Source organism: Plectrocnemia conspersa, unplaced genomic scaffold, assembly GCF_051122295.1.
Source record: "Plectrocnemia conspersa isolate PC_06_02 unplaced genomic scaffold, ASM5112229v1 ptg000001l, whole genome shotgun sequence".
NCBI classification, from domain to species: Eukaryota; Metazoa; Arthropoda; class Insecta; order Trichoptera; family Polycentropodidae; genus Plectrocnemia; species Plectrocnemia conspersa.
In genome coordinates this window covers 8,563,170-8,586,914 of record NW_028277165.1, presented here as the reverse complement: position 1 = coordinate 8,586,914, position 23,745 = coordinate 8,563,170, and the positions used below count along the sequence as shown (strand labels likewise).

The 23,745-nt window shown below is 31.4% G+C and overlaps 3 protein-coding genes and 1 long non-coding RNA gene across 12 annotated transcripts; all 4 read left to right on the top strand.

Annotated features, from left to right (window-relative positions):
* The first annotated feature begins 346 nt into the window (after positions 1–346).
* LOC148238699 (uncharacterized) lies at positions 347–3,276 on the top strand. Of its 4 annotated transcripts, none has more exons than XM_088200858.1 (5): positions 347–390; positions 1,384–1,448; positions 1,518–1,586; positions 1,645–1,727; positions 1,802–3,276. In XM_088200858.1, the coding sequence occupies exons 3-5, from the start codon at positions 1,550–1,552 to the stop codon at positions 2,969–2,971; spliced, it is 1,290 nt and encodes a 429-aa protein (XP_088056984.1). In that variant the 5' UTR covers positions 347–390; positions 1,384–1,448; positions 1,518–1,549; the 3' UTR covers positions 2,972–3,276. The 4 variants fall into 4 exon arrangements, with proteins under 4 accessions (XP_088056984.1, XP_088056966.1, XP_088056992.1 ...); XM_088200840.1 differs by having other exon boundaries at positions 1,511–1,586; XM_088200866.1 differs by having other exon boundaries at positions 347–538.
* A 2,828-nt stretch (positions 3,277–6,104) lies between these two features.
* On the top strand, positions 6,105–8,822 carry LOC148238698 (uncharacterized). Its single transcript, XR_015811745.1, has 2 exons — positions 6,105–6,603; positions 8,134–8,822. It is a non-coding gene; the product is annotated as an uncharacterized LOC148238698 (long non-coding RNA).
* A 1,772-nt stretch (positions 8,823–10,594) lies between these two features.
* LOC148238697 (uncharacterized) lies at positions 10,595–15,467 on the top strand. Its single transcript, XM_088200802.1, has 6 exons — positions 10,595–10,638; positions 11,694–11,758; positions 11,817–11,892; positions 11,955–12,037; positions 12,115–13,861; positions 14,876–15,467. The coding sequence occupies exons 1-5, from the start codon at positions 10,620–10,622 to the stop codon at positions 13,432–13,434; spliced, it is 1,563 nt and encodes a 520-aa protein (XP_088056928.1). The 5' UTR covers positions 10,595–10,619; the 3' UTR covers positions 13,435–13,861; positions 14,876–15,467.
* An 874-nt stretch (positions 15,468–16,341) lies between these two features.
* LOC148238696 (uncharacterized) lies at positions 16,342–21,901 on the top strand. 6 transcript variants are annotated; one of them, XM_088200772.1, is made up of 6 exons: positions 16,357–16,398; positions 17,369–17,536; positions 18,479–18,543; positions 18,606–18,681; positions 18,744–18,826; positions 18,902–21,901. In XM_088200772.1, the coding sequence occupies exons 3-6, from the start codon at positions 18,523–18,525 to the stop codon at positions 19,535–19,537; spliced, it is 816 nt and encodes a 271-aa protein (XP_088056898.1). In that variant the 5' UTR covers positions 16,357–16,398; positions 17,369–17,536; positions 18,479–18,522; the 3' UTR covers positions 19,538–21,901. The 6 variants fall into 6 exon arrangements, with proteins under 6 accessions (XP_088056875.1, XP_088056898.1, XP_088056908.1 ...); XM_088200782.1 differs by having other exon boundaries at positions 16,384–16,398; positions 17,427–17,536; XM_088200765.1 differs by lacking the exon at positions 16,357–16,398 and adding an exon at positions 16,781–17,196 and having other exon boundaries at positions 17,268–17,536.
* The last annotated feature ends 1,844 nt before the right edge of the window (positions 21,902–23,745 follow it).

Sequence of the window (23,745 nt, the reverse complement as noted above, 5' to 3'; positions counted from 1 at the left end):
AACATCATTTCATATTCTACATACTATGTGAAACTGTAATAAATACTCAATAAAATACTACTGCAGCGGCTCAATCTGTGTCTAATTGTCACCCGTCAACCCCGTCGCTAAAGTATATTATATGCAAAGGGTCCTCACTGTCACTTAAAATATTTATTTAAAAACAAATATGCCAATATTATAATTTAATTTTAATAATTGTATGATAAATCGTTTTATTGGTATAATTTGATAATTTACTCAGTATTTATATTTATTATAATAATTATTTATAGTTTGCTATTAAAATCTGAAAAATTCTAAATCTCTTATGCTCGATAACTCGTCGTATTTGGACCAAACAACTACTGTCAACTTATCGTTGAATTACAATGGCGATTATCAAAACCGGTATAATCAATTTTTCCACTTTGCATCGAGAAACGAAATTCTTCGTTTCTCGACGCTCATTGATTGAAAGCGAACGAAAAATGAAACGAGGATAAAACTTTTTGTACAGCGATTTTGGAATTTGGTTTATAAATGCCAGTACTAAAAGGTGGTCCGCACATTAACTTAAATATATTAGCAATTTTCGTGTTTACTGAAATTTTTTAATATATTCTTATTCGACTTTTTTTAATTTTGCTTTATTACGTTAATTAATAATCTCAGTGGGATTGTTCTTGGTAAAGAAACTTCCACTAAAGATCTCAGAATCACTTTTGAAGATTCTCAGCACATGTAAACGACCTCTACGAAAATCAAAGATACTGGGCTTTGTTATTAAGTTGGCTTACCATACGTCTCGATTTCACACATTGGTCCTGGTCGTTGTGATATTTTGCTCCAGCCGTTGCAGATGCGGTGCGAGAGCACCTAGCTAACATATAGGTGGCATAGCTAGTGCTGTGCTAGGTTGGAAAGAAAGATGCTGGTGGGAACTAAAAAAACGCATTATGAAGATAAAATTCATAAATGAAGCAACTGGCTCGCACTTTTCATGAATCAGGCAAATTTTGGCCCAATTCACGTAATATGCGATTTCACTGATTTGGTGTAACGTATGTATCATAAATTCAAGATAATATCTGCCTTGCCAATGTCTACATTGAAAGGCTTGACGTATTAGTATGTTTGTTTATTTGGAATCTTATAAATGCAAAAATGATGTCAGCACCGAGACTAGCGTGAGACTAATTTTAGCCAACAAGTGTATATTTTTCGGCACAGGCACTTTATATTTAGATAAACTAAATACACATCTATAACGAGTCCTGGTATACAGTGTGATTAAGTGTGACTGTAAGGTCTAAAATGTTAGCGACCGATGATTTCATACGTAGAATATTGCTTACTAGTTAATTGGATATTACCTATAAGTATTAAAATTCATCTTTGCAGAACCAGACATAGAAATGGGCGAAGAAACATTTACTTACGTTAACATGATTCAATGTAAAGTCGAGGTAATATGGAAACTTAATATGTTACATTGCTAACATGTCTAACTTTAAATATTTTTTTTAAGTTCTCAGATCTAAAATGCGAATATGATAGCAGCAAAGATATGCATATAAACGACAGAGATGATATGCTCCAAATTGGTTAGATTTAATAACATTTTGTTACTTTTCAATATATTAAATTATTATTTGCTTTCAGAAACGCACGATATTAAAGATACACTTATGGCGAATTCTACCAGTGTTGACGTTTTACCTAACCAAATTTACAATGCTACCAAAGTAAGTGTAATAGATATTGTTTTTATGTTTTTCAATATTTACAACTTATCAAACGAATATAATTTTCATTTTAGAAACCGGAATATGAAAAGCGTGCTAGAGCTCAACATATGAATGACAATTCTTATAAAAATGAGTGCAGCAAATGTGGAAAAGATTATAAACATAAAAGATATCTTAGACAACATATGTTAACTCATAAAGATGTTTGTGACTTTGAATGTGCAACATGTAAAAAAACATTTAAATGTAGAGATTATTTAACAACACATATGCTAACTCATAGTGATGTACGTGACTTTAAATGTGAACAATGTGGAAAAGCATTTAATACTCAATACAATCTTTCACGACATATAAAAATTCATAGAGATGTTTATGAATTTGAATGTGGAAAATGTGGAAAACCATTTAAAATTAAAGAAAGACTCTCAAGGCATATGAAAATTCATACCGATATTCGTGACTTTGGATGTGAAAAATGTGGAAAAACGTTCAAAATTAAAGCGGCTCTTTCACGACATATTCAAAATCATAGTACTGTGCGTGACTTTGAATGTGAAAAATGTGGAAAAACATACATAAATCAATATAATCTTTCATTACATATGCAAACTCATAGTGATGTTTGTGACTTTGAATGTAAAAAATGCGGAAAAACATTCAAAGCTAAATACAATCTTTCAATACATATGCAAACTCATAACAAGGTTCGTGACTTTGAATGTGACAAATGTGGAAAAGCGTTTAATTCCAAACGAAATCTAAGCCGACATATGCTGTCCCATAACAATCTTTATGACTTTGAATGTAAAAAATGTGGAAAAGCATTCACAGCTAGACACAAACTTTTATGTCATATGCAAATTCATAACAATATCTTCGACTTTGAGTGTGATAAATGTGGAAAAACGTTCAAAAACAAAATTTATCTCGCACGACATATTCAAACTCATAGCAGCGTTCGTGACTTTGAATGTGATAAATGTGGGAAAACGTTCAATTCTAAACTATATATTTTTCGACATATGCTGTCCCATAATAATCTCTATGACTTTGAATGTGAAAAATGTGGAAAAGCATTCAAAGCTCAACACAATCTTTCAAAACATATGCGAACTCATATCAATGTACGTGACTTTGAATGTGACAAATGTGGAAAAACATTCAAAGCGCAATACAATCTTTTAAGACATATGCAAACTCATAGTGATGTTCGTGACTTGGAATGTAAGAAATGTTGAAAAGCATTCAAAGATCAATACATAAATAAACTCATAGCAATATTTGTGATTGAATGAAACAAATGTTAAAAACGTTTAATTCTTAACGAAATCTAAGCCGAAATATGTTGTCCCATAACAATATGACTATGAATGTGAAAAATGTGGAGAGTATTTTTCACAACACATGCAAACTCACAGCAATGCTCGTAACTTGCGAAATTTTATCAACTGCAAATACAAAATCATCATACTTTTATTAGTATTACATGTGTATCATACAGCATCCAGTTTTCGAAAAATAAAGTACATATGAATTGCCAGAGTGTGCTCGTATTTTTTATCCTAAATTCAAATTGAATCAAAACAAATCATATCCTTCCTTTGTAGGTTCATGCTTGATTTTTATATTAATCTAATTTATGATGATAAAAAATGTTCTGTTAAAGAATTAGACTTGGCATTTGATATCAGAAAAAATATGTACGAAGAATATGTTTTAGTGGATGGATGCTAGCAGGTGGCAATTACCCAAAGATTGAGCTGGTGTAGTAGTATTTATTGAAAGTTCACGTGGTTAACAGTTAAGTTACAATTTCATACAAAAGAAACCAACGGGAGAATCACCGACAGTCACATTTCGCCAAAGAACGTGCTGCCATCATGTCGGTGCTACCAGAGTTCCGCATAGTTTTGCCCATAATAAATAAAGAAATAAATAGCTCCTCCCCTAGATGCTTATCACGGTAGAAAATAAAAACGAAAAATACACGTTTGCAATATCGGAAATAATAACTCAAATCATTGTTAAAAAAAATAGAAATAGTCCAACAGTTTAATTCAAAATCATTAATATGTATAACACGAATCGCATAGATATGCTTCATCGAACTTGGCGACAGGATGTTACAGGTGTCAATTAGACATTGATTGAGCCGCTGCAGTAGGATTTTATTGAGAGTTAATGAACTTATATGTTAGAATATTATTATATAACCCCCCCTCCCCCCCCCATACAGAATTATTAGTGAGAAGACGGTACACTCTATTTTAAATACATTACGACCAAGTTGTCTCGCTAGCTCTTACAACAATCGGAAGGTTAAATAAAAATCTACTTAGTTCTTGAATCTTCTACCAGGCAGAAATTTTTACTTTTCTATTCGGCATCAGGAATATCTTTATCTCCACCATATGAAGAATTGTTTTCGTCATTTAAATAAAACACTAACACAGACAAATTATTTTAGGTATTGTTGTAATTTAATAAGTAACTTATTTTTTTTTATTTAATACAATAATTACTTTCGTATTGAAATAATCCAAACACATGATTAAAATCTGAAAAATTTCTAAATACATTATGCTCGATAATTCGTCGTATTTGGACCAAATAACTACTGTCAACTTATCGTTGGTTACGATGGCGTTTATCAAAACCGGTATAATCAATTTTTTCACTTTGTATTCGAGAAACGAGATTCTTCGTTTCGCGACTCTTATCGATTAAAAGCGGGAGACAAGGACTAGGAAACTTTTTTTTACCGCAATGTTGGAATGTAGTTAATATATTCTAGTGGTCGCTAAAAGGTTTCCGCATATTAACTCTCTAAACGCAATGTGACCAGACGTCATCGTGAAGAGGATTGAAGGATTGAACATTTCAAAAAATTATCTTCATTTGTACACCTTTTGTGGCTCTTTGACCTACTTGAGTAAACAAATTTCCAAAATTACTCTGAACCCCTGCAGCAATTTCTCTTTCTCAAAATAAAATTAAAATTCGAAGGTGGCCTTTGAATACAAAATTTCGATTTTTATTATTTTTTTAGCTCACAAAAATTTGTCCTCAAACAAATATTTCCGTGTTATTACTTTTATTTTTTACGTGTTACAATTAATAACTTTTGCTTGAAGACTAATATAACTTCCCCAATAGAATATATTTAATCATTGAATACTGTTATGTAGTTAATTGTATATTCCCTATAAGTATTAAAATTCATCTATGCAGAACCGGACATTGAAACGGGGGAAGAAAATTTTGCTTACAATGCCATGATTCAGTGTAAAGTTGAGGTAATGAAACCTAATATGTTACATTATTAACATGTGTAATCTTAAACATCTTTTTTTTCAAGTTTTCAAACATTAAAAGCGAATACGATAGCAGCGAAGATACACATATAAACGACGTAGACGACATGCTCCAAATCGGTTAGATTTTTAAAAGCATTTTTCCGACTTTTCAATATTATTAAATTATTATTTGGTTTCAGAAATGCACGATGTTAAAGATATACTTATCGCAAATACTATCGATGTCGACGTTATACCTTACCAAATTTACAATACTGTCAAAGTAATAGTCAAATAGATTTTGATTTTCATGTGTTTCAATACTTACAACTTATCAAATGAATACAATTTTGTTTTTAGAAACAAGAAATGGAAGAAGTTCAACGTATGAATGACATTTCTTACAAAAATGTGTGTGACAAATGTGGAAAAGAATTTAAACATAAAAGATATCTCAGACGACATACGCTAATTCATAAACATGTGTTTGACTTTGAATGTATAGTATGTGGAAAAGTTTTTAATATTAAAGAAAGACTCTCAGAACATATAAAAATTCATAGAGTTGTCCGTGACTTTGAATGTGAAAAATGTGGAAAAGCATTTAAAATTAAAGAAAGTCTTTCAAGGCATATGAAAATTCATAGAGATGTTCATGACTTTGAATGTGAAAAGTGTGGGAAAACGTTTAAAATTAAGGCTGCTCTTTCAAGACACATTCAAAATCATAGCAATATGCGTGGCTTTAAATGTAAAAAATGTGGAAAAGCATTTAAAATCAAAGAAAGACTCTCAAAGCATATGATGATTCATAAAGATTTTCGTGACTTTGAATGTGAAAAATGTGGAAAATCGTTTAAAATGAAAGCAATACTCTTAAGGCATATGAAAATTCATACAGATACTTGTGCCTTTAAATGTGATAAATGCGGAAAAGCATTCAAATGTCAAGGGTATCTTTCACAACATATCCAAACCCATAGCAGAGTCCGTAACTTTGAATGTAAAAAATGTGGAAAAGCATTTAAATATAAAAGGATACTTTCACAACATATGCAAGTACATATTGCTGTAAATTAATAAAAGTAAAAAATGTGGAAAAGCATTAAAGTATGATATCACTCGCAAATGTCGGAGCTGTGCTGGAAGTAATATATGAGTCGATAAATATCAAAAGCTTATAGGTCTACATCAAGTCTTTTTCAGATTTTTTTTTTGTTTTTGTTACTATTAAAGCGAAATATTTTTAAACAATATTAATAAAATAATTAAGGCAGGTTTATACAAAACTAGTAGCAGAAATTCTCAGCAAAATAGTAAAATATATTTAAAGTTTGGACCTATGGGTATTCGATGAGCATCATTTGGACCGTAGTTTAAAGTATACTGTGTATACTTTAAACTACGTAGTTTAAAGTATACTGTGATGGACTTACTTGAATTCGAATTAGAAAATCTAATTAAACTTGTTCGCCAATATGAAGCATTATATAATCCTAGATATAAGAAATACAATAACCAAACAGTAAGAACTGCAGCTTGGAAAGAAATTGCTCAAAAATTTACGGAATCAGGTTAGTTTTCAATCATTTATTGTATGTATTTTGTTAACATGTTTTATGAATTTAGTTTGGATACATGTTTTATGAATCTATCATTATATTTCACTTCTAGTATTTGTGTATCTAATCCTAGAGTCTTCTAGCACTAGGTACACTGTCGCGTCTCTAAACTGTAGCTAGGCACTCGAGAAGCTACAAAGTACAAATCTATATTCTACCCCGATTAGTACTTTGCATTTACTATGACACATCCCCCTCTAGGCTAACAAAATATTGTTTATATTTCTCTCTAAAATAAATAGCGTCTTGAGATGAATTTCTTGAAAGAGAGTCAACATCAATGAAAGCGCCTGAAGAACTGCTGTTTTTTGAATTTATCAAACTTTTTTTAGATTCATTTATGCTTTGGGTACACAGGTAGTTATGAAGAGCACAAGCGGCTAATATTATCCTCTTCGCCATATCCGGTTGCACTTGCAAAGGTCCTTGGAAAACTCGAGATTGTGTTCTTAAAATTCCGAACGTATTTTCCACAGCTTGTCAAGCTCGTGATAAGCGATAATTAAATATTTTATTCGATCTATTCACCAGTAACTGTAAGGTTTTAACAAAGAAGTTTTACAGGGATGGCTGCATCAGCGACAATGGCATAGGGCAGTGATGGCGAACCTATGACCCGCAGGCCAAACACTGACCCAAGCGTTGATTTTTATAAACTTATTTCTTATATCATAAAAAAGAGAACAGGCAATTATAAATATTAAAAAAATAAAGTATATATATCTAATGTCGAATTTATAAAAAAATATTTCCAAGTGGACATTGGCTAGCTGATTTTCTATCGTATCACCACCTGTGTAAGATTTTCTATCGTATTAATGCACCTGTGCCCTGTAAAACGTCGTGTTCCGTAGTAAAAAGTAGTTTTTAACCATTCTCTCCTCTTACTTTCCAAGTGACACCACTGACATAGTGACCTACGAACTAGTACTAAAAATAAATAATGAACAAAATTAGACCCGCTTCTCAAAAAGCTTCGCCATCACTGGTATAGGGCATAGGTTCTGAATTTGGGTATAATGGTTTGTTTTATGGAACATTCAGTGCAAACATTTTTCCGATCATGGATTTATAATATATACCACCATCACTGTTTCGACCATAGACGCCTACGTCTATCATAATAAATCTGCATTTAGCGTCAGAAAGAGCAAGCAGTACGATTGAATGTTCTCGCTTATAATTAATAAAAGTTGATCCGGCATTTATTTAACAAATTAGGTTTATATGCTTGCCATCCAATGATCCAATGCAATTTGGAAAGTACCAATAAGTTTCGAAATCTTTCACAATCGCTTTTCATTTCTCTTCTGATGGCTGAGGCATTACAATTGATGCCATATTTTCCCAGATCATACACTTCTCTTACTATAGTCCTTACTGTAGAAAATCCCAGATGATAATTGAATCCCAGTGAACAGAAAGAGATTCCAGTAGCCAAAAATCTGTAATAAATTATAAAAATTGTTACTATTGTTTCAGTCGAAAAGTGCAAAAATGACGAGAAAGCTGTGGAATGCATATACCAGTGCGATACATCGACGTAAAAATAAAAAAGTGTCAAGCTGCCACAATAGAGATGTCATGGAAATACGGAGAGCAATTGAGTTTTTTAATGAATTGAAAAGTACGAAAAGAAATCAAATGGTACCACCAGAATTGTCAGTATCCGATAACTGCTGAAAGTTTATTTACATTCAACCAATTCCAAAGGAGCACAGGGACGCATTATCCACCTGGTCCATTGTCATCGACAAGTGGAGAGTCACAAATGACTTTGCGTCGTCCAAAAAATCGTATTTTCAAGAGATCTTGGATTTGATGAAGATATCAAACGATTTAAAATGAGAAAGACTATGTAGAACTCAGAATTTGGATGAAATAGATTTATTTTTTATGAGTGTAGCAAATCAGTAAAAGCGCTATCAAAAATAGACATAATAACTATTGTATCTAAAGCAGAAATGGAAAATATTCAAAAAAGAAAAGCTATTTTAAGGACACCGATTCGCATTATCAATTCAACCCCTTCTACATCCTCGTCGCATTCCTATCAAGAGTTGACTCAATCACCCCCAACCACCCAAGAATGGACGACTTATTATAACAACATAATTTATGAATATAATGATGCCTGAATAATTAAATAAAATATTTATGCAACACACAAAGTTCATTTTTTTCGAAATTGAGTTAATGATGCCATTCGTCTGGCAATACAGAGCTCTACATTAGACTTCCATTAACACATCAAAAGTCCATTACTCTTCAACTTGTCTAAATTTGATAAGTTATTGCAACAACGCATGTCCTGAACATCTAAGGTTACAACAATAAATAGACTCCCATCCTAGATGTTTATCACGGTTGAAAAGAAAACCGAAAAATATAAGTTTGCCATTTCAAAAATGGTAACTCAAATCATTGTTGAAAAAAAAAATAGAGATGATCCTAAAGCTTAAATCAAAAGCAATGATATGTATAATATGAGTTTCAAAAATATGCTTAATCAAACTTATAGCATGGATGCTTTCCTGGGGGTTCGCGCGAAACCTTTGATGTGAATGCTATGGTTCGTGCGAACCCCCAGAAATATTAATCAGAAAAAAATTACTTTCGATTTTTATGATTATCGGTGATTTTCTACTACTCTATCGATTTTAACTGTTTCTTTAAAATATTATTATATTTCGTCATTTACGGCGCCAATATTTAAATTTCGTTGGTAAATTTTTTATGTCGATAAAATCGATCCCTACGAAGACGGCGGCATTAGTTTTTGGTAACCATGCGCACATTTTTCGTCTAACCTCCAAACTTCTTGTGCAGTGGTGAATATGCTGAAGTTTCCTCCTAGGCCTCGAACTAGCCACTCTCAAGTGATTTCTAATAAAATCGAATATTTAAAAAAAATTAAAGATAAGTTCATTTAAGCAATTTCATATTTTACCTTACATAATTTCATTTTTCAAAAATGAAGAGGCAAAATACGTTAACTACATATTTCTCAGTAACTGATGAAAGCAAACTTATCACCTAACTCAGTCGTGATCGTCGATAATGCGCCATATCATAACAAGCAATATGACTGCATCAACATCCAATTCAAATAAAGCAGTTATGCAAACCTGGTTGATCCAAAAAGGGATACAATTCGATGAAAGGCTTTTGAAATCCCAGTTGTACAAATTGATTATCCGACATAAGGATGAATACAAAAAATTAAATAATGACGGGGTTTTATCTGAAAAGGTTCATACTGTCCTCCGTTTACCTTCTTACCATCCGAATCTCAATCCCATAGAAATGGTATGGTCAGAAATCAAAGGGTACGTGGCCAGTAAAAATGTTAGTTGGAATATTTACCGCGTGATAGAACTCGTGAATGAAAAGGTAAATTTAATGGGAGCGAATGAATAGAAAAAATTGTGCAGAAAAGTAAAAGATATAGAAGAAGAATACAGTAAAAATTAATATGTGGTGGACATGATGAAAGAAACATTTGTAATTCGAGTTAATGATGATGAATATACTACTGATTCGAATGCTAGCTCAAGCGATGACAACGATGTTGTAATGGATACCACTAGCACCAACACCGCAGCCTCATCTGATTTCCATGTGACCCATGACGATCTAATGGAAGGCGTGTCACCCTTATTTTTTTTTTTATAAATCATGTATAAATGTGTAATAATATTAAATTGTATTAAAATTATATCAGAAAACTTTTTTTTTAATTTCAAACAGACCTTTAAAATATATTATTGAAATATAATAACCAAAACAATAAGTAACTTTATACGCAGATTGTATATGCGAAGACCTACCCTTCTTACATTATGGGACCTGTACTTATTATTCGCTATGAAATAATCAAAACGGATGAAAAAATTTATAATCCCTCATGCTCGATAATTCGTCGTATTTGGACCTAATAACTACTGTCAATTTGGCATTGAGTTGCGATGGCGTCTATCAAAACCGGTATGATCCATTTATCTACTTTGTGTGAGAGAAACGAGAATCTTCGTTTCGCAACGCTTATCGGTTTTAAACAGGAGACTAGGACGAAACTTTTTTTGTACTGCTAAGTTGGAATTTCGTTCCTTTATGCCAGTGGTCGTAAGTGTAAGGCCAGACGTCATCCTTTCAGGGTGATGTCTTCCTTTTTCCCATTTTGCCTTTTTTTAACCTACTTAAATAAAAAATTCAGAAATGACTTTTTGAGCTTCCATAGAAATTTCTTCTATCCTGGTATAAAGTGTGATTTGACGTGGGTATGATAATCCGTGAGGTCGAAAACTTTGTGACCGCTAATCTACTTCCATTTGTAGTCTTTAATATTTACTATTTAGAGCTAGAATCTATTTTACTACTTCACACAGTTGACCAATTTTTGTAACTAAAACAAAGTAGAATAATACATATTATATTTGTCTCATCTATAGAATTTTTTTTTTAATTGCGCCACACTCAAAAATCACCAGTTGTTACTCCATACTGTGTTTCCTGTGCTGTTTAAACCCATACCTAAACTAAACAAATTAGCCATAATAGCGGTATTATATTCGTATAGGTTAGGTTTGGGTTTCAACAGCAAATGGACGTTTCGCAACTGTCAAATTTAATCATAGCGCCGAGCTAACTGACAAATACCCAATTTTATGACAAGGTTTTAATAAATTCATTTCTGAATTTTTGCTTCCAAAGCAACTCATAGCGGTCACTTTCAATTTTTTATGCAAAGAATTATATAAATTTAAAAAAAAAATGGATTCCACCATTGAAATTCGAAGAAAAATTTTATATGATAAACAATTAGTTTTTGTTTTGAAATTTTTGAACTATTAATTATATTTTCATTTGGCTGCATACTCCACAAGTAATTAGTATCAATATTTTTAATTTTTACTTGTCATAATTAATATTTTTTGCTTGAAGACTAATAAAATTTCCATACTGAGATATATTTGAAACATTGAATATTGTTGTGTAGTTAATTGGATAGTCCCTATAAGTATTAAAATTCATCATTGCAGAACCGGATGTAGAAACGAGCGAAGAAAATTTTGCTTCCAATGACATGATTCACTGTAAAGTTGAGGTAATGAAACCTAATATGTTGCATTGGTAACATGTATAATCTTTAATTTTTTTTCAAGTTCTTAAACATAAATAGCGAATATGATAGCGGCGAAGATACACATATAAACGACGTAGACGACATGATCCAAATCGGTTAGATTTTTATAAGCACTTTTCCTACTTTTCAATATTATTAAATTATTATTTGGTTTCAGAAATGCACGATGTTAAAGATATACTTATCGCAAATACTATCGGTGCTGATGTTATACCTTACCAAATTTACAATACTGTCAAAGTAATAGTCAAATAGATTTTGATTTTTATGTGTTTCAATATTTACAACTTATTACATGAATACAATTTTGATTTTAGAATCCAGAAATGGAAGAATATACCGAAGTTCAATCTATTAATGACATATCATACAAAAATGTGTGTGACAAATGTGGGAAAGAATTTAAACATCAAAAATATCTCAGACGACATAAGCTAACTCATAAAGATGTATTTGACTTTAAATGTAAAATATGTGAAAAAGCATTTAATGTTAAAGAAAGACTCTCGGAACATATAAAAATTCATAGAGATGTCCGTGACTTTGAATGTGAAAAATGTGGAAAAGCATTTAAAATGAAAGAAAGACTTTCAAGGCATATGAAAATTCATGGAGATGTTCATGACTTTGAATGTGAAAAGTGTGGAAAAATGTTTAAAATTAAAGCTGCTCTTTCAAGACACATTCGAAATCATAGCAATGTGCTTGGCTTTAAATGTAAAAAATGTGGAAAAGCATTTAAAATCAAAGAAAGACTTTCAAGGCATATGTTAATTCATAAAGATGTTCGTGACTTTGAATGTGAAAAATGTGAAAAGACGTTTAAAATTAAAGCTGCTCTTTCACGACATATTCTAAATCATAGCAATTTACGTGACTTTGAATGTGAAAAATGTGGAAAAGCATTTAAAATTAAAGAAAGACTTTCAAGGCATATGAAAATTCATAGAGATGTTCGTGACTTTGAATGTGAAAAGTGTGGAAAATCGTTTAAAATTAAACCTGCTCTTTCAAGACACATTCAAAATCACAGCAATGTGTGTGGCTTTAAATGTAAAAAATGTGGAAAAGCATTTAAAATCAAAGAAAGACTCGCAAGGCATATGATAATTCATAAAGATGTTCGTGACTTTCAATGTGAAAAATGTGAAAAGACGTTTAAAATTAAAGCTGCTCTTTCACGACATATTCTAAATCATAGCAAAGTGCGTAACTTTGAATGTGACAAATGTGGAAAAGTATTCATAGCTCGACACAGACTTATAACTCATATTCGAATTCATAACAATATTTTAGACTTTCAATGTAAAAAATGTGGAAAATCGTTTAAAATTAAAGCAGGACTCTTAAGGCATATGAAAATTCATACAGATACTTGTGGCTTTAAATGTGTAAAATGTGGAAAAGCATTCAAATGTCAAGGGTATCTTTCACAACATATGCAAACCCATAGCAATGCTTGTAACTTCGAATGTAAAAAATGTGGAAATGCATTCAAATATAAAAGGACACTTTCACAACATATGCAAATACATAGCAATGCTTGTAACTTTGAATGTAAAAAATGTGGAAAAGCATTCAAATATAAAAGGACACTTTCACAACATATGCAAATACATATTGCCGTGAATAAGTAAAAGTAAAAAATGTGCAAAAACATTAAAATATGATATCACTCGCAGATGTCGGAGCTGTGCTGGAAGTAATATATGAGTCGATAAATATCAAAAGCTTATAAGTCTTTTTCAGAATTTTTTTTTGTTTTCGTTACTATTAGAGCGAAATATTTTTAAACAATATTAATCAAATAATTAAGGCAGACTTATACAAAACTAGTAGCAAAAAATTCTCAGCAAAATAGAAAAATATATTTAAAGTTTGGACCTATGGGTTACTGTAATTTGAAGAATACCCTGATGGACTTACTTGAATTCGAATTAGAAAATGTAATTAAACTTGTTCGCCAATATGAAGCCAAATATAATCATAGATATAAAAAATACTAAGACCAAACAGTAAGAACTGCAGCATGGAAAGAAATTGCTCAAAAATTGCCAGAACCAGGTTAGTTTTCAATCATTTATTGTATGTATTTTGTGAACATGTTTTATGAATTTTATGTGGGTACATGTTTAATGAATCTATCATTATACTTCACTTCTAGGATTTGTGTACCTAATTCGAGTCTTCTAGCATTAGGTACACTGTCGCGTCTAAACTGTAGCTAGGCACTCGAGAAGCTACAAAGTACAAATCTATATTCTACACCGATCAATACTTTGCATTTGCTATGATAGATCCCCCTCTGGGTTAATAAAATATTGTTTATATTTCTCTCTAAAATAAATAGCGTCTTGCGATGAATTTCTTGAAAGAGCGTCAACATCAATGAAGGCGCCTGAAGAACTGTTGTTTTCAGTTAAATTTATCAAACTTTCTCAGATTCCTTGACGCTTTGGGTACGCATGTAGTTATGAAGAGCACAAGCAGCTAATAGTATCCTCTCCGCCATATCCGGTTGCACTCGCAAAGGTCCTTGGAAAACTCGAAATCGTGATCTAAAAATTCCGAACGTATTTTCCACAGTTTGTCAAACTCGTGATAAGCGATAATTAAATATTTTATTTGATCTATTGTTCACCAGTCTATCCTTACTGTAAAGTTTTAACAAACAAGTTTTTAAAGGAAATGCTGCATCAGCTACAATGATAATAATAATACTGCATTTAGCGTCAGAAAAAGCAAGCAGCACGATTGAATGTTCTCGCTTATAATTTTAAAAAGTTAATACGGCATTTATTGGACAAATTAGGTTTATATGCTTGCCATCCAATGATCTAATGCAATTTGGAAAGTGCCAATAAGTTTCTAAATCTTTCGCAATCGCTTTTCATTTCTCTTCTGATGGCTGAGGCATTACAATTGGTGCCATATTTTCCCAGATCGCATCATATACTTCTCTTACTATAGTCCTTACTGTAGAAAATCCCAGATGATAATTGAATCCCAGTGAACGGAAAGAGTTTCCAGTAGCCAAAAATCTGTAATAAATTATAAAAATTGCTACTATTGTTTCAGTTGAAAAGTGCAAAAATGACGAGAAAGCTGTGGAATGCACATGCCAGTGCGATACATCGACGTAAAAATAAAAAAAGTGGTCAAGCTTCCACAAAAGATGCCATGGAAATACGAAGAGCAAATGAGTTTTTTTAATTAATTGAGGAGTACGAAAACAAATCTGATGGTGCCACCAGAATCATCAGTATCCGATAACTCTGCTGAGGGTTTATTTACATCCAACAAGTTCCAAAAGAGCTCAGGGGCGCATTATCCACCTGGCCTATTGTCATTGACCAGTGGAGAATCACAAAGGACTGCGTCATCCAAAAAACCGGATTTCCAAGAGATTTTCGACATGATGAGGACATCAAACGATTTAATTAGCCATACTAACTATTGTATCTAAAGCAGAAATGGAAAATATACAACAAAGAGAAGCCCTTTTAAGGACGCCGATTCGCATAATCAATCCAACCCTTTCTACATCCTCGCCTCGCCGCATTTCTATCAAGAGTACTCAATCATCCTCAGAATTGACGATTTATTATAACAAAATAACTTATGAATATAATGATGTCTGAATAATTGAATAAAATATTTTTGCAACACATCAAGTCCATTTTTTCGAAATTGAGTTAATGATGCCATTCGTCTGGAAATACAGAGCTCTACATTAGACTTCCATTAACACAACAAAAGTCTACTATTCCTCTTAGATATCAACTTGTCTATAATTTGATAAGTTATTGCAACAACGCATGTCCTGGACATCTAAGGTTACAACAATAAATAGACCTCCACCTCCCATCGTAGATGTTTATCACGGTTGAAAAGAAAACCGAAAAATATAAGTTTACCATTTTCAAAATGGTAACTCAAATCATTGTTGAAAAAAAAAATAGAAATGATCCAAAAGCTTAAATCAAACGCATTGATATGCATAAAAAAAAGCTACATCGAAGTAATAGTGGGAGGGCGGTACAGTAAATTTTACATACATTACTAGCAACGATTTATCACTGGATCTTACGACAATCGGAAGGTTAAATAAATATACCTTATTCTTGAATCTTTTGACGAGGTGGATATTTTTGCTTTTTTATTCAGCATCAGCAACATATTTTTCGCTACCATATGCAAATTTGTTTTTGTCATCTAAATAAAGCACTTATACGGACAACTTACAGTGCATAGCTCAAATAGAAAACGTAATGTTATAGTACAGTAATATTTGCATTTTTTCACAGCCCCTTACCATATTTATTTAAAATTAAATATGCCTTTAATATAATTTCATTTTAATTATAATAATTGCATTAAAATTGTTTAAATCTTTATATTTTAGGCATTGATGTCATTTCATAAGTAATTTAGTATTGTAAGTTGATACAATAATTACTTATTATTCTCTATGAAATAATCCAAAGGCATGAAAAAATGTGAAAAATTTCATAATCCCTCATGCTCGATAATTCATTGTATTTGGACCTAATAACTACTGTCAACTTGGCATTGAGTTGCGATGGCGTTTATCAAAACCGGTATAATCCATTTATCTACTTTGTATGAGAGAAACGAGAATCTTCGTTTCGCAACGCTGGTCGGTTTTAAACAGGAGACTAGGACGAAACTTTTTTGTACTGCTAAGTTGGAATTTCGTTAATTTATGCAAGTGGTCGTAAGCGTGAGGCCAGACGTCCTCCTTTCAGGATAATGTCTTCTTTTGTCTTTTTTTTTTTAACCTACTTGAATGAAAAAATCCGAAATGACTGAGCTTCCATAACAATTTCTTCTCAAAATATTATTCGATGATTCCCTTTGAATAAAAAGTTTCGACCTTTTCTATTTTTAGTGTCCTCCTTTGATATTTTCAAAATCTGGTTACCTTACTAAACGGCAGTCCGCAGATAAACTTGAGTATATTTGAAATTTTCGTTATTCTTAAAATGTTCTTATTTATTCCTATTCGTCTTTATTTGCATGTTTGCCTTATTACGTTAATTAATAAAGCCTCGGTTGTTACAAATACGTGTAGATATTTCAAGAAATATTAATATTTGCGTTGAATGATGGAATGTGGAATGTTCTGGCTAAAGAAGCAACCACTAAAGATTTCGGAATCACTTGAAAGCATGTAAAGGTTCTCTCTAGATGTAAACAACGTCTGCGAAAAATAAAAGATGCTCAGCATTGCTATGAGGAACTGATACACTTTGCTAATCCGTCAGTTTTTAGTGTCCACTATGATACTTTAGTTCGCAGCATTCTTGAATTGAAACTATAATATTAAATACCCGAGTATTTAAATACTCATTCTTAATCGAAAGAGTTCAGAAAAGGTTCTTTACATAACCTATTTTGAGGATATTTGGTTATAATCCATTCTTATATTCCAATGCCTTTCTTTTAGAAGTGTTGGTATTCGATACATTGAGTTCTCATAGAAAGTTGTATGCTGCTACGCATTATTCAAACTACCAAAGAATGCTGTTGACAATCCGATTATTCCAGAGGAATTCTAGTTTTGCGTTCCGGATCATCTTCGAAAACCTATTCTTGTCCTCGTTAGAACCAGAACGTCCGCACTAGCTGACTTGCCAGTGACTGTCGCTACTCAGCTCCTCAAGTCAAGATAATATCCGTCTTGCCGATGTCTGCATTGACAGGCTTGACGAGTTGGTATGTTCATTTATTTAGAATCTCTCATGAATGCAAAAATTATGTCAACGCCGAGTTTGCCATAAGACTAATTTCAACCAACAAGTGTTTTTTTGACTTCACAGGCACTTTGTATTTAGAAAAACTAAATACGCGTCTATAACCAGTCCTGGTATAAAGTGTGATTTGGTGTGTGTATGATAGTCTGTGAGGTCGAAAACTTTGCGACCGCTAATCTACTTTCATTTGTTGTTTTTAATATTTACTATTTAGAGCCGAAATTTATTTTACTACTTCACAGTTTACCAAGTTTTGTAACTAAAACAAAATAGAATAACACACATATTTTTATATTTGTTTCATCTTTAGGAACTTTTTTGGTTTAATGGCGCCACAATACAAAAACGCCAGTTGTTACTCCATACTGCGTTTCCTGTGCTGTTTAAACCCATACCTAACCTAAACAAATTAATCATAATACTGGTATTATATTTGTATAGGTTAGGTTTGGGTTTCAACAGCAAATGGACGTTCCGCAACTGTCAAATTTAAGCATAGCGCCGTGCTAACTGACAAGTACCCATTTTTATGAAAAGGTTTTAATAAATTAATTTCTGAATTTTTGCTTCCAAAGCAACCCATTACGGTCACTTCCAATTTTTTACGCAAAGAATTAAATAAATTAAAAAAAAAATGGATTCCAATTGAAATTCGAAGAAAAATTTTATATAATACACAATTAGTTTATTGTTTCGAAATTTTAATTTATTTTTAATTATTTTTTCATTTAGCTGCATACTCCACGAGTAATTAGTGTCAATATTTTTATTTTTGACTTGTCACAATTAATATTTTTTGCTTGAAGACTAATAAAACTTCCGCAATGAGATTTATTTGAAACACTGAATGTTGTTGTGTAGTTAATTGGATATTCCCTATTACAATTAAAATTCATCTTTGCAGAACTGGACATAGAACCGAGCGACGATAATTTTGGTTCCAATGGCATGATTCAATGTAAAGTTGAGGTAATGAAACCTAATATGTTACATTGTTTACATGTGTAATCTTAAATATCTTTTTTTTCAAGTACTCAAACGTAAAATGCGAATATGATAGTAGCGAAGATACACATATAGACGACGTAGACGACATGCTCCAAATCGGTTAGATTTTTAAAAGCATTTTTCCTACTTTTCAATATTATTAAATTATTATTTGCTTTCAGAAATGCACGATGTTAAAGATATACTTATCGCAAATACTATCAATGTTGATGTTATACCTTACCAAATCTACAATGCTGTCAAAGTAATAATCGAATAGATTTTGATTTTTATGTTTCAATATTTACAACATATCAAATAAATACAATTTTGTTTTTAGAAACCAGAAATGAAAGAATATACCGAAGTTCAACGTATGAATGACATATCTTACAAACATGTGTGTGGCAAATGTGGAAAAGAATTTAAACATAAAAGATATCTCAGACGACATACGCTAACTCATAAAGATGTATTTGACTTTGAATGTAAAATATGTGGAAAAGCATTTAATGTTAAAGAAAGACTATCAGAGCATATAAAAATTCATAGAGATGTCCGTGACTTTAAATGTGAAAAATGTGGAAAAGCATTCAATATTCAATACAATCTTTCAAAACATATGCTAACCCATATCAATGTTTTCAACTTTGAATGTGAAAAATGTGGAAAAGTTTTTAAAATTAAAGAAAGACTTTCGAGGCATATGAAAATTCATAGAGATGTTCGTGACTTTGAATGTGAAAAGTGTGGAAAAACGTTTAAGATTAAGGCTGGTCTTTCAAGACACATTCAAATTCATAGTAATGTGCGTGACTTTGAATGTAAAAAATGTGGAAAAGCATTTAAAGTCAAGGAAAGACTCTCAAAGCATATGATAATTCATAGAGATGTTCGTGACTTTGAATGTGAAAAGACGTTTAAAATTAAAGCCACTCTTTCACGACATATTCTAAATCATAGCAATGTGCGTTGACATTGAATGTAAAAAATGTGAAAAGTATTTATAACTCGATACAATATTTTACTTGTATACGAATTTATAACAATATTTTAGACTTTTAACCACTTCACCCTTTTACACGCACAGGCGCGTTCAAAATGTTTTTGGCTTTAGACGCATACACGCACGGGCGCGTGTGAACTCTATATTAAAAAAAAATCGTTCTGCATAATACCTTGCGTTACTACGCATTCTCTCATATGTGCGTTTGTATCGAAGACATTTGATCCTCATAAATTAAATTTAAAAAATGACACTTTACGACAGGGGTGGCTAACCCGCGGCTTGCTTTGAACATTTTTATTTATATATTTTTTATATTTCATTTTTAGTATTATATATTTTTTTACAATTAACGTTTAGTATCATTATTATTATATTATCTATGTTTACATGTAAGAATAATACTAAACACAATAATAATAACTCATTACGTTTTAATTTTTCACTCCAAAAAATGTCTATAGTGTATCAAAATCTAATATGGGGATATATAATTTTATACGTGGTTCGCATTTCCGTTATGATGCATTTCCAAAGTGGTAGCAAGATCATTTGGGTTGGCTACCCCTGCTTTACGATGCTAGTATTTTTTTACACGTTTCTATCTATGCATTCTCTCACATGTGCATTTATATTGAAGACATTTACCCCTCATAAATCAAATAAAAAAACTGACACTTTATGATGCTAGTATTTATTTTACACGATCAGGTTGCTTTCATTTAGATTGCTTTCATTTCACCCACTTCCATGGAATGCGGAAATTATCAGACAATTCGAATATATTTACTTTATTTCTGGATGTCATCATAAATTAGGTAACAAAACAGAAACCATAAGTTTCAAATATTTTCTCAGAAGATCTATTCATTCAGAACTGCGTATTATAACCAGATGGTAAAATATATTCGTGTAAAATCCACAAAAATCAGAACCAAAATTTAGTTTGTTTGACGCGAATGGGGAAAAAATAAGAAGAGACGCGCAATTCCATTGTCCAGAATGCATGGTTGCTATATGCGTTACACATTGTTTCAAAAATCACCATACTGTATTATAAGGTATTTTTTTTTTATTTGACAACAAACATTACGTAACATACACACATACATATGTATTTCTCTGTAATGTTTAGAGTTTGGATGAAAAGAAACAGCAAAGGAGGCAACTTACAATTTTTATTAATTTAAAAAAAAAAATTTTAAAAGTGTAATAATAATAATAATTATGAATAAATAATTTTAAACTGATTTTTTTCATCATTCTCATAACACATCACATAATAAATCGCAATAAAAAAAGGTGATTATTTTTGACCATTTTTTTAAAATAAACCCGAGGATGAAGTGGTTAATGTGAACAATGTGGAAAATCATTTAAAATTAAAGTAAGACTCACAAGGTATATGAAAATTCATACAAATGTTTGGTTTTAAATGTAAAAAATGTGAAAAAGCATTCAAATATAAAACGACTCTTTCACAATATATGCAAATACATATTGCCGTGAATTAGTAAAAGTTAAAAATGTATAAAAGCATTAAAATATGTAGTAGCAAAAATGTCTCAGCAGAATAGAAAAAAATAATTAATGTTTGGACTTATGGGTATTTGATGAGCACCATTTGTACTTACCATAGTTTGAAGATTAACCTGATGGAATTACATGAATTTGATAAAACAACACATGTACTTAATGTAATCTGCTACTCTTGAAATGGGACTGACAAAGGAAAAATATAATCTATTGATGTTTTATTTTTATTTATAAATGAAAATTACTATTTTTACAATCATCACCTCTTACAATAAAAACACAAAAATTATAATAACAAAATAAATATGCAATATTATTTATAGACAAAATTAGACGAAATTTCTTCTATTAAATAATTCTCCTTATTTGATGTGTTTTCTTCACAATCTACATTATTTTTAATTATGCCATATTTGTTAAAAACATTGATGTAGTATTTTAATTCTGATAATGTCTGCCAATTTTCTTCATAGTGTGTCATAAGTAATTTCTGAACATCGGACATTTTAGCTAGTTTTACAATATTTTTACATATGATTGCTTGTGGTATAAGGTCAGTTACTTTCATTACTTTTTTAGTATTATTTTTGTCAATTGCTAAATCACTTGTACTATATTTCCCTACTTATATGAAAGCCGCAAGAAGAACGAGTAAGTGTAATCCGTTTACATTTCCTAACTTCGAAATCCCATGATTTTAGAGAACTTTTACAAGCGGATTTTCAACATTTTAATATTCAAATTATTAGCATGTAACTATTATACTATCTACAATAAAATACTACTGCAACGACTCAATCTGTGTCTAATTGCCACCATTCACCATCTATCGCCCAAGACTCATATCTGTATGACAGTTATAAATTTATTATCAGAATCTTTAAAACAAATTGTTGATGGATCCGAAAAAGAAAAAAGATATTTACAAAGAAAGCAGCTATTTTATAATGTGTATCGTAAAATCAATGCAACTAAACATCTATAAATAAGAATAAATCATATTTTACAAAATAATTGTGAAAGGCAAAAATGAATGTTTATATGAGTATAATTATTTTCTCCTTTGAATTTTTTTGCTAAGGAATAAAATTATATAACTTTTCATTAAATATCATAGCGTTGCAGATATATAATGAAACTTAATAACAATGTGAGTTACATTCTAAATATAAAATATCCAAAGTCTGGTACTACCTCAAACATTTTTTTAAAGTTATTTACCCATACAGCGACGTATACGTAGGGTTTTTATTTTACTTTCACGCGCCCATGCTATACCGCTTCATCAGAGAATTTCACAAGAGAGATGGGTGAGTATATCCCCTTTTCTCTCACACGGATTCGCTTGTATATACGTGTGCGAGTGACAGAGCGAGAGAGCTAGGGCAAGGTGCCTCGCGTTCTGACAAACCCATCAGACGGCGTTTCAAACGTACGTCAGTATTTGTTTACCTGTCTGCGGGAGGCAAATTTACTTCGAAGCGCAGAATATTACTGCGCTTCTCATTTGAAGGTGTAGAATTTCTCTTGGACAACGAAAACGTTATTGAAATGTTCGAATCAGAGAAAGATTATTGCTATTACGATGTAAGTACTCTTCACATTTACATTTGAAATTATTGTTTATTATAAAAGCAGCAATACCAAATTCTCATTATTTTATACAATAGTTCAAATATGTCAGATTTATCGGAATGTAATGAAAACACGAAACATCCGAATAAAGTAAGTATGATATCAACATTTTGTTATGATAAAAAATGACTAATATATATTATTTTGCAGAAAGATTTTATAAATCAAGGTCGGGGTATATTTGGAACTCACGTTTTTTTGTTTGTTTGGTGTTATTTCATAAATTTCAAACGGTTCTTTAGCTCGGTACAACCGTTTTTAACACAGATAGTGAAGGCAGCAAAAACAAAGGACCACCAATGATTCATTTTTATAACAGAACAAAAGGCGAAGTTGATCTAGGAGACAAAATGACTTGTGAATATTCTTGAGTACATGCGACAAGGCGGTGGGCATTCAGAATATTTATGGAGTTCATTGATAGTATGGCTTTCAGTGCTTTCAAGATATTGTTTCATAAATATTCTGAGTTGCGAATCAATGATCGATGCCGTCTAAAGTATTCCATACGCCTCTAATCGGTAGATTTAGTAAAAAAAATCTGTAATTGAACGACAGGAGAACAATTATTTTTAAAAATTGCAAAAATCAGCGAAAGAATTATTTGTGAAAACTTTTGCTCCTGAAGATCTACCTACGTCGTCTTCGCACAGCAAACAGTATTTTCGTAATATATTGGACGAAAACGTACGTGTAACTTTTGTTCTGGTAATAAAATTATGCGTGTATCGTGCTATGTTTGTCACAGAGCTGTGTGTCAAATGCATAATGTATTTATTATTGCTACGTATTTAGAATTCTTATAATTTATTATTTTTATATGCTATATTTTTATAGATGTATGTTTTATTTTAAGTAATTTAGGTTTAATTTTTATCATTTATTTTTTTATGTTATTATTAATAAAGAAAATTTGTAAAAAAATATATTGCATTTATTGCTAACGTTTGAGAAGCCGCGCGTGCTTAACGCAGGGCCGGCCTGAGGGGCAGGCAGTACAGGCGATC